This window comes from Bacillus rossius, chromosome 6 (genome assembly GCF_032445375.1).
Source record: "Bacillus rossius redtenbacheri isolate Brsri chromosome 6, Brsri_v3, whole genome shotgun sequence".
NCBI lineage: Eukaryota > Metazoa > Arthropoda > Insecta > Phasmatodea > Bacillidae > Bacillus > Bacillus rossius.
Window position 1 is genome coordinate 74845035 of NC_086334.1, and position 14635 is coordinate 74859669.

At 36.4% G+C, this 14635-nt stretch overlaps 2 protein-coding genes across 11 annotated transcripts in view; one reads left to right on the plus strand and one right to left on the minus strand.

The window, feature by feature from the left end:
- LOC134533306 (synaptic vesicle glycoprotein 2C-like) overlaps window positions 1-14635 on the minus strand; it is a 387375-nt gene that overhangs the window by 207561 nt on the left and 165179 nt on the right. The window lies entirely within an intron of this gene.
- Window positions 1-14635, plus strand: part of LOC134533307 (SAC3 domain-containing protein 1) — a 137586-nt gene that overhangs the window by 87967 nt on the left and 34984 nt on the right. For all 10 annotated transcript variants that reach the window (XR_010075298.1, XR_010075297.1, XM_063370788.1 and 7 more), the window contains one exon: window positions 13398-13587. Coding sequence is in view for 8 of the 10 variants with exons in the window: in XM_063370788.1 (XP_063226858.1) it covers window positions 13398-13587 (190 nt within the window). In the remaining 2 variants the exon portion in view is untranslated. The remainder of the gene's footprint in view (window positions 1-13397; window positions 13588-14635) is intronic.

Below are 14635 nucleotides of genomic sequence, written 5' to 3' on the forward strand. Positions count from 1 at the left end.
CAGTGGATGTGATAGTGAATTTTACATTTGTGATTTTTGTTCAAATACCCAAAACGCTTGATGATCCAGTAAAATTAATTTTAAGTTTCATTAGAATTAAGCTGAGAGCTAATTATTTAACATCTAGGCCCCTTTATCTTAATTTTTAGTGCACATTTATTATAAGGCCTTCCAGAAATTTAAATGCCTGTGGCTTCTATATGATTATAAATAATGTGAAATTTTTTGAGTGAATTGGCATTGCTTCATGATGTGTATGGGGTCAATCTGTAGGATAAAAACTACAATTTTGTGATGAGTTTTTCACATTTTCAGTTATGGTCCATATTACCACCCTACTTCTGCAGACTCAGTATTTGCAAACAATCGTTAAATGATGTATAGCTTCACTATGATTGCAAATATAAAATTCAATCTTCTTCCTATGTTATCTTAGATCAATACATGACAATTTGCAACTTTCGCCAAACTTTTACTTTTAAACATACTTGTTCCTGAAAACCAACAAAAAAAGTGGTCCATATTCCCACCTTCTCCCCTATATATATATATATATATATATATATATATATATATATATATATATATATATATATATATATATATATATATATACACATATATATATGTCCTTTATGGAAATAACTTTTAACTGAGAATACACAAAAAAATAATTCTGTTTTAATTCTTGAATCACTGTATTAGGATTTTGGCCTTAGTTCTGTGTTTTTTTTATTTGAATATAATTTTGTAGGTAATATTCTATTTAACTTTTCCTTAATCGTACCAGACTGCCTTTCCCACCAGCCGGCCAAATGGTCCACGGACTGCTATTCAATATATCCATGGTTAAACCAGCAAGCAAATAGCACATGCCGCCAATTGGGACCCATTCGGAAGCAGAAGGCACTGCCTAGCTGCCCTCGGATAGCTAGCAGAGTGACCGCGGAACCGCCTGTCTTCGGTAGCCCATAGCCTCTGGTGCGAGCGTCACGTGTCAGATAACGCTTGGCAACACCGCGTTGTAATTATCGTGTCCCCCCCGCTTCTACCCGGATGACAGTGGCGCCCGGGAAGAATATATGTCTGTGATAACAAGTGTTCAACTGATCGTGACTACTAGCGCTCTCCAGCGGGACAGAATCACAACCGTGACCTTGAACCGAGCCCTTAAAGCCAGGCGGTGATGATTATCAAGCAAAGTGCACAGTATACAATTCTGTGCTGAGTATTGCTACCGGCGGACTTAAAGATTTACGTCGCCATGGTAACACGGAGAGTCACAAAAAAAAACCAACAATGTGTGGAACAAACTTCGTCGCTCACAAACTTTATGGCAAAGGAAAATAATGGGAATGTTGATGCAGATCTACTTTGGGCAAATTTTGTTTGCGAAAATAACTTGTTATTAAGCATAAGTGACAAGTTCTCTAAATTGGTGCCGAAAATGTTCCCAGATAGTAACATTGCGAAAGACTTTCGGTTTGGTGGCTCCAAAACAAGCATGATAATTCAGCAGGTGCTAGCTTCTTGTGAAGAAGAAGAAACTGTTAGTTCAATGAAAAACACTTTCTTCACACTGTTAATTGACGAGTCTACGGACATCACAGTTAACAGATGGTTATCTTGGCTAGATTTTATACTGTTCAGCAAGTTGAGACATGCTTATACAAAATTGTGGCAATTGAAGGGAAAGCAACTGGAGAAAACCTATTTGATATTGTGAACAGCTCCTTCGAAGAAGATGAAATACCTTGGAGTAACTGGGAATGACTTCAGATGGTGCAAAGGCCATGGTTGGAGAATTCAACTCTGTTCTCTCAAGAGTTAAGGAACAGCAAGGAAATGTTTGGTTTCTCCACTGCACCTGCCATGTTTCTCATCTTGCTGCATCACACGCATGTACAGAATTACCAAATGTGTGCGAACAGTTGTCGAGAGATGTCTTCTCTTACTTCAAGACATCAGGAAAAAGACAAGATGAATACAGGAAAATACAAAAATTTTTAGAAATGGATGAACATAAAATTTTGCGGCCATGCTTCAATGTGCCAATCGTTTACTTGAACAATGGCCAGCTTTGATAGAGTATTTTCTATTTTGATTTGGTTGACCCGAAAGAGATTTCTCTGGAATCTGTCAAACGAATCAAATCAACCCTGCACTCAAATTAAGCAAAATTGTATTTCCTTTTTCTCCAAGCAGTTTTGCCACTGTTTGAGAAGTTCAATGTTCTATTTCAGTAAGACTGCTCATATCTACATAAACTGTATAGCGAGGTGTGTGTACTGCTGAGACAAACTATCGCTAGCTTTCTTCAGTTTTCTGTGATACAGAAAGGTGATTTGACTACTATTGATTTCCAACGATCAAACCAGCTTTCTGATTCTTCCATTTTTATTGGCCATGCAACACGGAGTTTTTAACAGAAAACCAGATTTCACGTTCTGAAAAAGTTGAATTTTTCCTCAATGTACGTAATTTTTATGAAACTGGTACAAAGGAACTGTATCGCCTCCTGCCACTCAATGATCACATTATCCGGAACATAGATATCTTTGACCCTGCAAACAAACAGTGTGGGGATTGGGAGAAGGTGGAACTCCTGGCCAAAGCTTTCCCAAATGTGATTTCAGCAGAAGAATGGGATGCTTTGAATGAAGAATATTTTGATATACACTTTGGGACATAGCTGTATCGGATGTGCAGCTATCAGATCCTATTGATGTTTTTTGGCACAAAGTGTCAAAGTATGAAGAGAATGGTAAACTGCGTTTTCCAACACTCTGCAAGTTAGCGAAAGCAATGATGATACTCCCGCATAGTAATTCAAGTGTAGAGAGGGCATTTAGTAAGCGGAAACTAATAAAGACATCACACAGATCATTGTTGCAGTTGCCAATGCTGAATGCTTTGATGCAAGTTTCTTTTAGGAAGAATGAAGGTGAATTTAAGCCTATGCCTCAGATGAAGAAGAAAGCAAGAAATTTAAAAAAGGGAGGTACTTAAATTTTTGCATAACATAACTGAACAGTATTGAATAAAATTTCCTGTAGTGACAAACTGTTTCTTTTGAGTGCAAATTTTATTGATATATTTATTTATCTGGATTTTGAGACAAATATTAGCATATGACCTATGAACCTATGTGGACGTGTTTTCTTTTGAAATTATAAAAAAAAATTTCATGGATATAAGTAGATTTTTTTGTCTTTGCAATGTTTTATTTGCTACGATAGAAATATAATTTGAGATTAATGAAATTGCCTACGTTTATTTACGATTTACGCCATTAGGATTTTTCAGGATACTAAAAATGCAATTTTTAGGTTTTTTCAGGATTTTTGAGTGTGTTCGTTAGGATTTGGAATTCAATATCAGTGGCAGCTCTGGTTTAGAGCGATATCACAAGGCAACATTTTTTAGTCATTTTGACATAAATATTAATAATTCACCTTCAAAAACCACATTATTTCTTCACATCACAAAATGTATAGGAAATAAGGATGTTGCCCGTAGTTATTCAAATTTAAATATGTACCTACGTCTGCATCAAGTTTTGCAGTTGCAGTTGTCCAATTAAACATTAGCCATATGCCCATATGCTTTGTGTTTCATCTTAAATACTTTAATTTGATTTGTAATAAACCAGTTGTTTAGCTATTCCTTAAAAGGCATGTATACCAGCATGTGAGAGCACTTAAGGCCATAAATTGTAAATATGTTTTCAACTTAATTTTTTATGATGAACCTGCAGTCGAAGTTTGTCGTCTAATTCACACTCACCGCTGTAAATGGTTTATCATCAGTAGAGATGGCCTGGGATGTGACAACTGAGCTGAATCTGCTCGGCTCGACTTGAAAGTAAGTTCTTTATGCTGAACGAGTGAACGGGATGAGACTTGTCAGGGTGGCCACCCAACAGGAAAATTCGGGAAATCTTGAATTTAGCTTCTTTTTTTTGTGTTAGGAAATCCATGAGAAACCTGTAAATTTTTGAGAACCTAAGGGAATTATGTGTTTGTATAACAAGTTGAAAACAGCATAGTTAAAAAACTGCACATCATCCATACAAAGTGAATCACTTATACTATTTTTGAGCACTCTTATTTACTACCTGACCCTTTGCAGCCTTGTGACAGATATCATGGGCCTGTCTATCTCTCTTGTCATAGGATGTCCCTTTTTTCTGCTCTTTTAGTTTTCCTTCCTCCAGTTTTCAATGGACGTTACGATAGCAGACACAGAACACAGTACTAAATATTTAGTAGGTATGTGATTTGACAGGTTAAAACCTGGAGGAATTCAAATGATGAACAACTCTTACTCATTTATGGTGGATACAAAACTAATAATTAATGCTGGGATTATTTTTCTTCTCTTTGCCAGATATTTAGCCAGCTTGCCCTTTAGTGAGACTGGGCACAAATAGACACACTCTCGACAAGTCTTTCTAATCAAAAGTAGGTCTGTAGTCTACAACCACACACCTTACTTTTTAAAGATGCATACCAACTTTGATCAAAGCAGAAGCAAGATTTTTAATTATTATTCTTTTATAATAGAGAACGTTAATCCCCACCATTTTTCAGGAAACTTGGTGGAGACAGCTTACAATCAATAAAAAAAAAAGTGTTCAAGATGGCATTCGAACATTTACCACACGTTAAAGTCAAGGTCACCGACCTTTATACCACTGGTACTGGCTATAGTGAGGAAGAGAGACTTCCGGAACTTGAGTCAGTGAAAAGTTTAATTCAAGTCTATGCTTTGCTATAAACCTACACCTGTGTTTGGCTTTAGCTAAAGTCATGCTTTTAATTTATGTTTTCATGTTAAGGGACCATGTAAATGCTACAAAATTATTTTTAAGGGAAAATACTTTGCCCTAATTTTATAATGAATTTACAATAGGTACTGAAATTTATTGCAGTGTAGGCTACAATTTGACACACAAAATTGTTTTAGATCTGAACATTCAGTGGGATGGCTTAAGAAATCTTGAGGAAACCAGGGAAAACCTAGCATGTTTCACTGCCAGGAAAGTGACTACCCTGTTGGTGTTTTTTACCTTTCTTAAAACTCTGTACATGTTTGATATGTGCAGTGAGCTTGAAATCACACTACCCAAACAATTGTCAATGGCCAGACAGCGTGGCTTTGTGTTGGAAAATTTGCTCTCTTTGTTTTTGGTAGAAGACAATTTGAAGAGAAATAACTTGTATTATAAATGTAAGACCTATCCAGTCATGCAGCACTAATGTTAAATTGAAAAATTTGGGATACTAAAGAAAGTGTAATGTAAGTTCCTACAGCTCTCACAAATGACTTACAGGCTGTGAACAAAAATTTTAAAAATTTTGTTTATACATATTTTTTGTGTATACTAATGACAACAGAAGCTAAAGTTTATTTGCTGGAAGGTTACTGATTCAAAAATTGTATTACATAGCATTGTTCCATGTAGCTAAGTGAGATGGAAATGAAATAAAGTCAGTGAACATTTTGATACTGAGATTAGAAAGGCAGGATGAGACAGTTAATGAATTATTTTGATTTATTTATGTTTTCGTGGGGTGACTTTTGGTATGCTGATAGCCGATAATAGGAAAGATAAAATTATTTTAAACAAGATCTAAGAAAAAACAATTTTTTCTGCAGTTGTGACAGTTCAAAATCATAGAAATGCCATTTTTGTGACAGTTCAAAATCATAGAAATGCCATTTAATAGATATCATTAGAAATTCAGCGGAAGCTGACACATAGCACGAAAACACTAAGATACAAATTGCACAGAAAATCAGAGAAGCAGAAGTAGATTAAAAAGTTTTTATTTTAAAAGGAAACTGAATACTTTTAAAACTGCAAGTACTTGTCTAACTCATTCTGCTTTACAATTATAGTGATAATCAGCAACATTTCATGTCTTCTGTCATTATTAATCTTAAAAACCACTGTCAATATGTCTACTTTTGCGCTTGCAAGGGCAGCCTCCCAATTCTACAACAAACATGCCACTATATTCCTTTTCTACCCAAACCTCCTTCAAAAATTATACTACAAACATAAGTCTTTCAATACTAAAGCCACCAGAAATTTTAATAATTTTAATTGAACTCCAATATTCATTCAGTTACATCTTAACAAACCCACTTGCTGCCATTATTTATGTTTCACTGTCCCACAAAGCCACTTTCTAGCAGAAGAATCTGGAATTTTTCAATATAAGCCTACACAAAATCATCTGGTCTCACTTCATACACCACTAATAATTGCTACTATGTATGTCCATCTAGTTCATTTAAGACAATCTTATTTTCTTATCTTTATAGAAGTCACTTACAGTAGAACCTTGATTATCCGTGACCCGATAAATTGGGCATTTGGTTAACCAGATTCTCAATTAAAATTAAAACTTTTTTTTGAGGGTGTGGGGGGGAATCAAGCCAGTGAAGTGTAAATCATTAGGGAAGGGACAAGAAAGGAGTAAAACAAAAACCTACGTATTAAAAGAAAAAAGAAATGGACTAGAGTTGCCAGTGAGAAGAAATACTAGTCCGGGTTAGGCTGGATTACAAGTACGCAACTACTGCCTTTCCTTCCTAGAATCGCTTCCTGCTCTTCGTGGAACTCGGCACACACGCACTCTAGAACATTCCCGACCCTCGCGATCCCAGCAAACCAGTCTCAGTGTAGCTTTGCTACTGTGAGGATGGCTTCCAAACGAGTGTGTGTCGTTCTCACTCTTGAACAAAAAGTGGCGATTATCAACCGCATTGACAACGAGAAAGTGTAAAGAAACTGTCAGTGGAATACGGAATGGGTGAGCAAACTAACTGTGCGGGATTTGGTGAAAAGGAATAGTGATATTTTAAAATTTGTTGCATTAGGTGATTCTGACACAACAAAGAGAAAAACCATGAAAACATTAACAGTGTTTGACCTTGATGAAGCTATTTTCGAGTGGTTTAAGCAGAAATGAGCAGAAGGACTTAAAGTATCTGGACCTATGGTAAGCGAAAAAGCTCTTTGGTTTCATGAAGAATTAAATTAATTGGCACATGCTAAAAGGGCCTCAGTCACAAAAAATGGTAAAGTGAGTTAAGCATGAAAATCACATGTTATAGGATAGCTTCAACTATCTATGCTAAAAGGGATTGAGTCACACGCATAGGTTGGCTAATATTAGCAAGGGAATTTCTTAACTTACGCACAAAGGTTCTCAGTCCGTGACTGAGGCCCTTCTAGCATACACTAGTGGCAACACTGCCTGACTTTTACGTGCTTGATCAGCTGTCATATTTGTTTGGTGTTTTTGTTTCTAACCTAACCTTACTTAGAAAGCCTGCACTGTGTGTATTTTGTTATAAAGAGAATTAAACGTTTGTTTTACTGTAGTTCTATAAAACATTTTAGTTTGTTGTACTTAATAATATCAATGGAATAGTAGAGAATAGTGAAGAGTCTGTTGGTAAGAAGCGTAAAGGGAACTAAGTTTTGTGGAAGAGGAGTAGGATTAAAAGAGCATGGGTTAACAATGAAGAATTTGCAGACTCAGAAGAAAATGTTATTGTGCTTAAAAAAACTACTGGAAATGCCTGCAAGTAAGATATATCAGTATAAAAACAATGCAACCAATCTTTGAAACTACTTAGTTGTTCTAAAAACTAAAAACTAACTTACACATACAATTGTGTAATTTTGGACTGGAAATCAAATTCTTTTTAATGAAAAACATAGGCCTAAATACTTTAAGACTTAACACCTATGTAAAGAATATAGCCTAACTCAACATACACAAAGTGGTTTTTTTTGCGTTTTTAGTCTTTTTTACTAATTTATGTGTAATCTTTCAGTTGCAAGAGAAATAATTGTTTTGAAATCATAACCGAAGATGAACAAGCTGACATTTTGGCAAAGTTTTATGATTTGTCCTCCAAAGATTTACAAGATTTGCATCTGCAACATTTGATTGATGTTTTTTCAGTACAACGAAGACTTCCTCGCAAAGGCGAAGATGCCAGAGAAAATAGCAAGACTTTTCGTTATTATGTGATGGTAGGATCCAACAGACAACAGGTATGTTTCAAAGCTTTCTTAGTTCTCCATTCAGTGTCAGTAAAAAGAGTTAAGAGATTGAAATCATCCTTGAAACTATTGGGAAAAAGTCCTGTTGACAAACGTGGAAAAAACGTTAAAAAAAAGCCCACTTGCCACATACAAAACAGCTTTTGTGGGAACATATTGAAAGTTTCCCTTAAAAACAAACCTGTTATGCATCGAAGACTTATAACTACTTAGATGCAAGGTTGAACAAAAACTATTGTGCACCTTTGCAAGATTCTTTAATGAAAATTATAACTTGCATTTTGGAGTACCACAGAGTGATTATTGTTGCACTTGTGCAGAATAGAAAGTCAAGTTAAAAAGCCCCCACCTAAATGAGGCAGCTAAAAGAATGGCATCTTCTTAGTTTTAGTTCACAACAGAAAAACCTTAAAGTTTTATGCTCGTTTGAAAAGGGAACGAGAAACCAAAGATGAATCACATGTGCTCACTATCTGCTTTGATTTCATGCATAATGTCCAACTACCTCAAACAGCTGTTCAAGAAACCTTCTACCTACGTCAGCTGACAACCAGCGGGTTTTGTATACATGACATTAAAAAAAAAGAGGCCGTTATTTATCTGTATCATGAAGGTGTAGCGAAAAAAGGGTAGAATGAAGTATGCTCACTTGTTTATGACCTTTTTGAATAGTGTCCCCCCACAATACTTAGAGCTGCATGTGTATTCAGACAACTGTGGGGGGCAAAATAAAAATCATGCCCTATCTAGAATGGTTATAGCTTTGACGGACACAAAGCGTTTTGAAAAAATTGAACAATTTTTTTCTTGTTCGAGAACATTTGTTTCTACCATGTGATAGGGATTTTGCCATGATAAAAAAGCACTTAAAAAACACGACAGAATTTATGGAATTTATGAACTGACAAACATTATCATCCAGTCAAGTAAAACTCATAAGTTCATAGTAAAAGAAGTTCAATCTGAAGAAATTGTTGAGTTCAAACAATGGTAGCCACGCTACTGTAACAGGAACTGTATCATAATACATTAGTGGTCCAATCTGAAAGATCGGTCCTGGGACATAAATCAGGCAAAGAACGCATAAGCTTCCTGGCTTGTGTGAATACTGCTGGAACCCACAAGCCTAAATTAGCAATCATTTGGCGAGAAAAAAGACCACGGTCATTTAAAGGGAACGAGATTTGCCATGTACCCTGTGAATATTATAACCATCCAAAAGTGTGGATGAATCAAAACATTTTAAAAACATGATTCATCTGACATGTCTGCCAACATTTAATTGCCTAAGGTCTTGCTTCAAAAAAGTCCTTGTTCTGGATAATGTACCTTCTCATCCTTCCAAATCAACATAATTTGTGAAGATGGGCAAATCTTCGTCCATTACCTACCTCCAAGCATCACTTCAGTTATCCAGCCAATAGACCAGGAGGTAATAGAACGCATAAAACTGCTTTACAGATAATTATTTTTAAAATTTATTCTGGAAGACAATTTCAGTTCTATGAGTGAAATTCTCAAATCATGGACAGTCAAAGAGGAAATATTCTCTCTCTGTCAGGCGTGGAACGACTTGCCTTCAAAAACTTGAGAAGTTTTGTGGAGAAAAATTTTGGAGGATGAACGTGACGAGTCTGCAGAGGCCAAAGAAGATGAAGTGAACCCAATGCTTGGAGATTGTGGGCTCGAATGTCGCATTCGCCAATGTCGATGGACAAGATATGAGGGAGTGGCTACTTTGTGATAAGAATGAACCACGTTATGAAATGCTTCAGGACACGGATATCATAGATAGGCTTGAACAAGACATTCTTTCCACATCTCAGAAAATTTATTCAGATGATAATGAAGACAATAACATTTTTTAAACACCCGGAGGAAAAATCAAAGCACTTCAATCAATGGAGGCAGTGGAGACACTTATATATAACCTTCTTTGAACAGGAAGATTTTGATTACCACCATATTATAACTTTAAGGAACATAAATAAGAAAGGTTGTTTCCTAAAGTAAAAAGCAAATATTTGTAACAGACTACTAAAACGTAACTAGTCATACATATTGTCATATTTCCAGAATTTTTGTTGATTCAAGGCAAGTTATTCATTAAATTACACATACCTATGCATATCACATCTTAAATCTAATTCAAATTTTTAAAATTGTATAATAAGTGTCAGTAATACTTGTATATTTGTTTTGTATAAATTACTTACTAAATTTAGCTGTATTGTATAACCTAAATACATTTGAATTATATTATCCGTGATTTTCTCTTATCCATGCTGACCTTCCCCCCAATTACCATGGTTAATCAAGGTTTTACTGTACTTGATTTTCGAATAAAAAAAACTTTAGTTTTATCTGTTAGTTTTTTTCTGTGGTTACTGATGGCCGATGGGGTATCTTTATATCTTAATTTACTTCCCACTTTCAATCTATACCTTGTGGATTCCAGTCAGTTCAATGTTGTTTCTATTAGAACTATTATAATGATGGTCCTGGTTTTATGTACATCTCTGTGGTGAATATACAATTCTGTCTATATTTTACCATTTGATATAGCTTCAATGGTCTGTAGAATCCAATACCTGAAGATCACTCATTGTTTCACCGTAACTTTTTTGTTCTGCTATATCGGCAATCAACATCAGCCTGCTCTAGTAATGTAACATTTGCATAATTGTATTCTTAACATAATATTACATAAAACTAGTGATTTTTCGGTTGGACTTTTTTCCCAGTTCTCAGTTAATGACCATACACTTTCCCATCACACCAAAGATACAGTTATGTTCAGATGGTATTTTTATTTTTTTCAATATGACTTTTGAGCACTCTATAAGGGGGTACAAAAGAAAAAAAAACAGATTTTTGTCATATAAAATGTATTTATTAGGCCTACCTTTTTTACAAAATTCCTTCAGTCACCTTCAAAGTACTCTCCATTAGATGCAATGCATTTGTTAAGTCTTTTTTCCCACTGTTTGAAGCACCTCTAAAACTCTTCAACTTTGATATCCACCAGTGCCCTTTGTAAAACTGTTTTTACCTCCTTCACATTATCAAAATGCTTCCTTTTTAGATTTTTCTTCATTCTTGGGAACAGGAAAAATTGCACGGGGCTAGGTCTGGCGAATGATAGACCACTCCTGAGAGGCCAAATAGCGGTTCACTCTTAAACTGTGTGTGCGGGGGCGTTGTCGTGATGTAGGAACCAGTCACCTGATTGCTAAAGTTCCAGGCGTTTCCTCCACACATCCTCTTGCAAACGTCTTAAAAATTCCAAATAAAAGTGCTGGTTACCAGTCTGGCCAGGGGGAACAAATTCCTGGTGCACAATTCCACAAACATCAAAAAAGACAATGAACATTGTCTTAACATTCAACCTCACTAGTCTTGGTTTTTTTTTTGTCTGGGGAAGTTGGAAGACTTCCACTGGCTTGACGCTTGCTTGGTTTCTGGGTCCTACCCGTAACACCAACTGTCATCATCTGTAATGACTTTGGTCAAAAAGTTTGGGTCACTTTCAATCTCTTTTTTTAAGTCCTGGCTCAAATTCAATTGAATGTTTTTTATCCTGTTGGAAAAGGCGAGGAACATTTAGTGGCAACACGTCTCATTCGCAATCCTCATTCAAATTCCACTGACACGAGCTCCAACTCACTCCTGTCTCTTCTGAAATTTCTTCGATCGTGAAACGACAATCCTAATTGATTTTTCGTCTGATTTTTTTCAATATTTTTCATCATTTCGAGAAGTTGAAGGATGCCCAGAATGAGCATGGTCTTCAACACTCATCTCACTATGTTTAAAGTCCCCAAACCACTCAAAAACTTGTGTGCAGCTCATAGCAGCCTTGAAATCCTGTTGAAGCATTTGGTCAACTTCCATTACCAATTTTTCAAGCAGGAAACAAAGTTTAGAACATTTTCTTTGTTATTTTAAATCTGCCATAACGAATCCGCAGGTGGATCATGAGAACAGTGAGAAAAAACCATACTACGATCAAACTTTAGTGAAGGTATCTAGTAACCCAATCTAGCGGGAGAACTCTACTACATCTATGAATGGCGTTTCACTCTGTCCGGGTTTTTTTGGGTCCACCCTCATATTTTACCTAAATCTGACCACAAACATGTAACAATACAAACCCTGTGTGTGTCTAGCTATGGTCAGAATACATACAGAACAACACTTAAAGATTTTAAACCTGGAAAAGTCTGGGAATTCCATGTACCCTGAAAAAGTCATAGAAAAGTTAGGGAAATCAGAAATATTTCTGGAATTACTATACATATTTATGAAATAATACACTTTTTTCCCATGCTGTTAAAATACAAATTTTTCAATTTGTTTATGAGAAAACTTGTTTGTTTTCTAATGTAATTCTTAACTCGTCACTTTGCAAACCTGACAGACAAGACTGCATTTAACAAACCACAACAGGCCTTATAGCATTCCCACGATGTTGACTAATCAATAGGCATTGATCTTGTAGTAGCATGTCTGTGATGTTTATTGAGACTGATAGTTTGGCGATTATGAATACCTATTTGATGCTAGTAATAGATGGAAAAATTGTTGTAACTTCTATGGTGTGCTGTTATTATAGCCTAGCTGTAATCACAAATGGTTCAGGCATTGCAAGTAAAGAAACAAAAAATTTTAGAAGAGGCTCAGAAGGAAGCCCAACTATTAGAAGATTAAATATTTTCTATTGCCAAGCAACATCGATTACAATTATATGTAATGTTTTCGAAAATTTTTCATATATACTGAAAAACCTGGAAAAGTCGGGGAATTTCATATTGAAAAATCTGTAGCAACCCTGGATACCAGAAGTATCCTGTATTTTTTAGTGGATAAAAAATTGTAAAGATATTCATAGTGCCGGTATTATATTTATGGTTCTCTGTAGCCTCTTATTTTGCTGAGAACCGGGACCAACAATTCACTACACTACAGAAAACATAAACAGTATGAACACTTAAGTATGGAAAAGCTACTACCAAATTACTAGTTGCCTTTGTAATTCTCTGAAAATCGTTCATACGCCAATGCTTATTTCTAATTATTTAACTTGAAATCTAAAACAATTGCTGTGTGTCAGTAGTAGCATCACTTTTTATCACCCATGGCAACAACATTAGGTTATTTTGCCTGTTTAAAAAAGACATTGAACTGAAGTGTAGTGTCATCCCAATGTAAAATAATATGTAATATCAACCAGTAAACTGTTTGTGAGCAGTTGCACTTGATTGGTTATGTGCTAGTGGTGATGCTTTTTGTGTGCTGGCGAGACCAGGAATACACTACAGGTGATGAGCGTGGCTTTCGGCAGTCGCAATCTCGGCTACCCCATCAGCAAACTGGCCAGCCTCCTCCTGTACTCTACCGACAACGAGGCAGCCAATGACTGCCGGCGGTACTCCTTGGCTGTGAAGGACGGCTCTGTCATGTTTCACAAGAAAGTCTTCACCCTTGATGCCAGCCCGGTGAGTTTTGTAGCTGATGATGCACATGAATCTACCTCCTGCCAGGTGGTGACGTTGTTACAGTTACACTTTGAGAGGCTGATATAAATTAGGTTAAGTTTGTAGCATTGCAGTATACAAGCCTTTTCTACTAATAAAAGTGGTTCTAAGAATGGGTTAGGTTGCCAGTATATTTTTTCTGAATTTATAATTATTTAATAATCATGTTTCTTCTGTCATCCTTTTAACTTTGTTTTGCTGTTTAGATTTACTTAATATTATGTGTAATGAGTTTTTTCTATTATTTATTTAAATTTGAATATTGTATTATAATTATACTCGTATATTACATTTTTATTAGAATGCAGATGGTAGATAATGTTCTAGAACAAGGGACTGTGTCTGGGGTGAGGTGTAAAAAGAGAGAGGCACGCGAGTCCTAGACAAATACGCAGGCAGATTTGCAGCAGAGTATTTAGACGACACCATCATATGGTCTCAAACGTGGGAAGAACACACACATCACATCACGTTAGTTTTGGAGTGTTTGGCCATGCACGGACTCACGTGCAACCGTGAGAAATGTCACATAGGAACGACGGAGTTAGATTTCCTCGGATTAGTTGTCAATGCCGAAGGGAACAGGCCGACGGAAAAACAACTAGGGGTAATCGTCAACAAAAATCCGCCGCGCACCCGAAAACAATTACAACGGTTCCTGGGACTAGCAAATTGGCCACGCGCTTTCATTCCAGTGTTCTCGATAGTAGCTGCACCTTTGACGGAACAGCTGTCACCGAAAACACCATTCCGCTGGACAGAGCGTGCGCAGCGCGCCTTTGATGAGCTGAAACACCGCTTCCAGCAATGTCACCTGCTAGCGCGACTCGACCCCAGTAAACAGCTGATCGTTCAAATGGACGCGAGTCAGGAAGGCATAGGCGCCATCCTGTTACAGCTCAGCGACAATGACGAACCACGGATAATAGAGTATGCTAGCGCGAAGTTCGGCGATGTTGAGAGGCGGTATAGCGTGAACGAACGTGAGTGCTTAGGCGTAGTCTGGGCT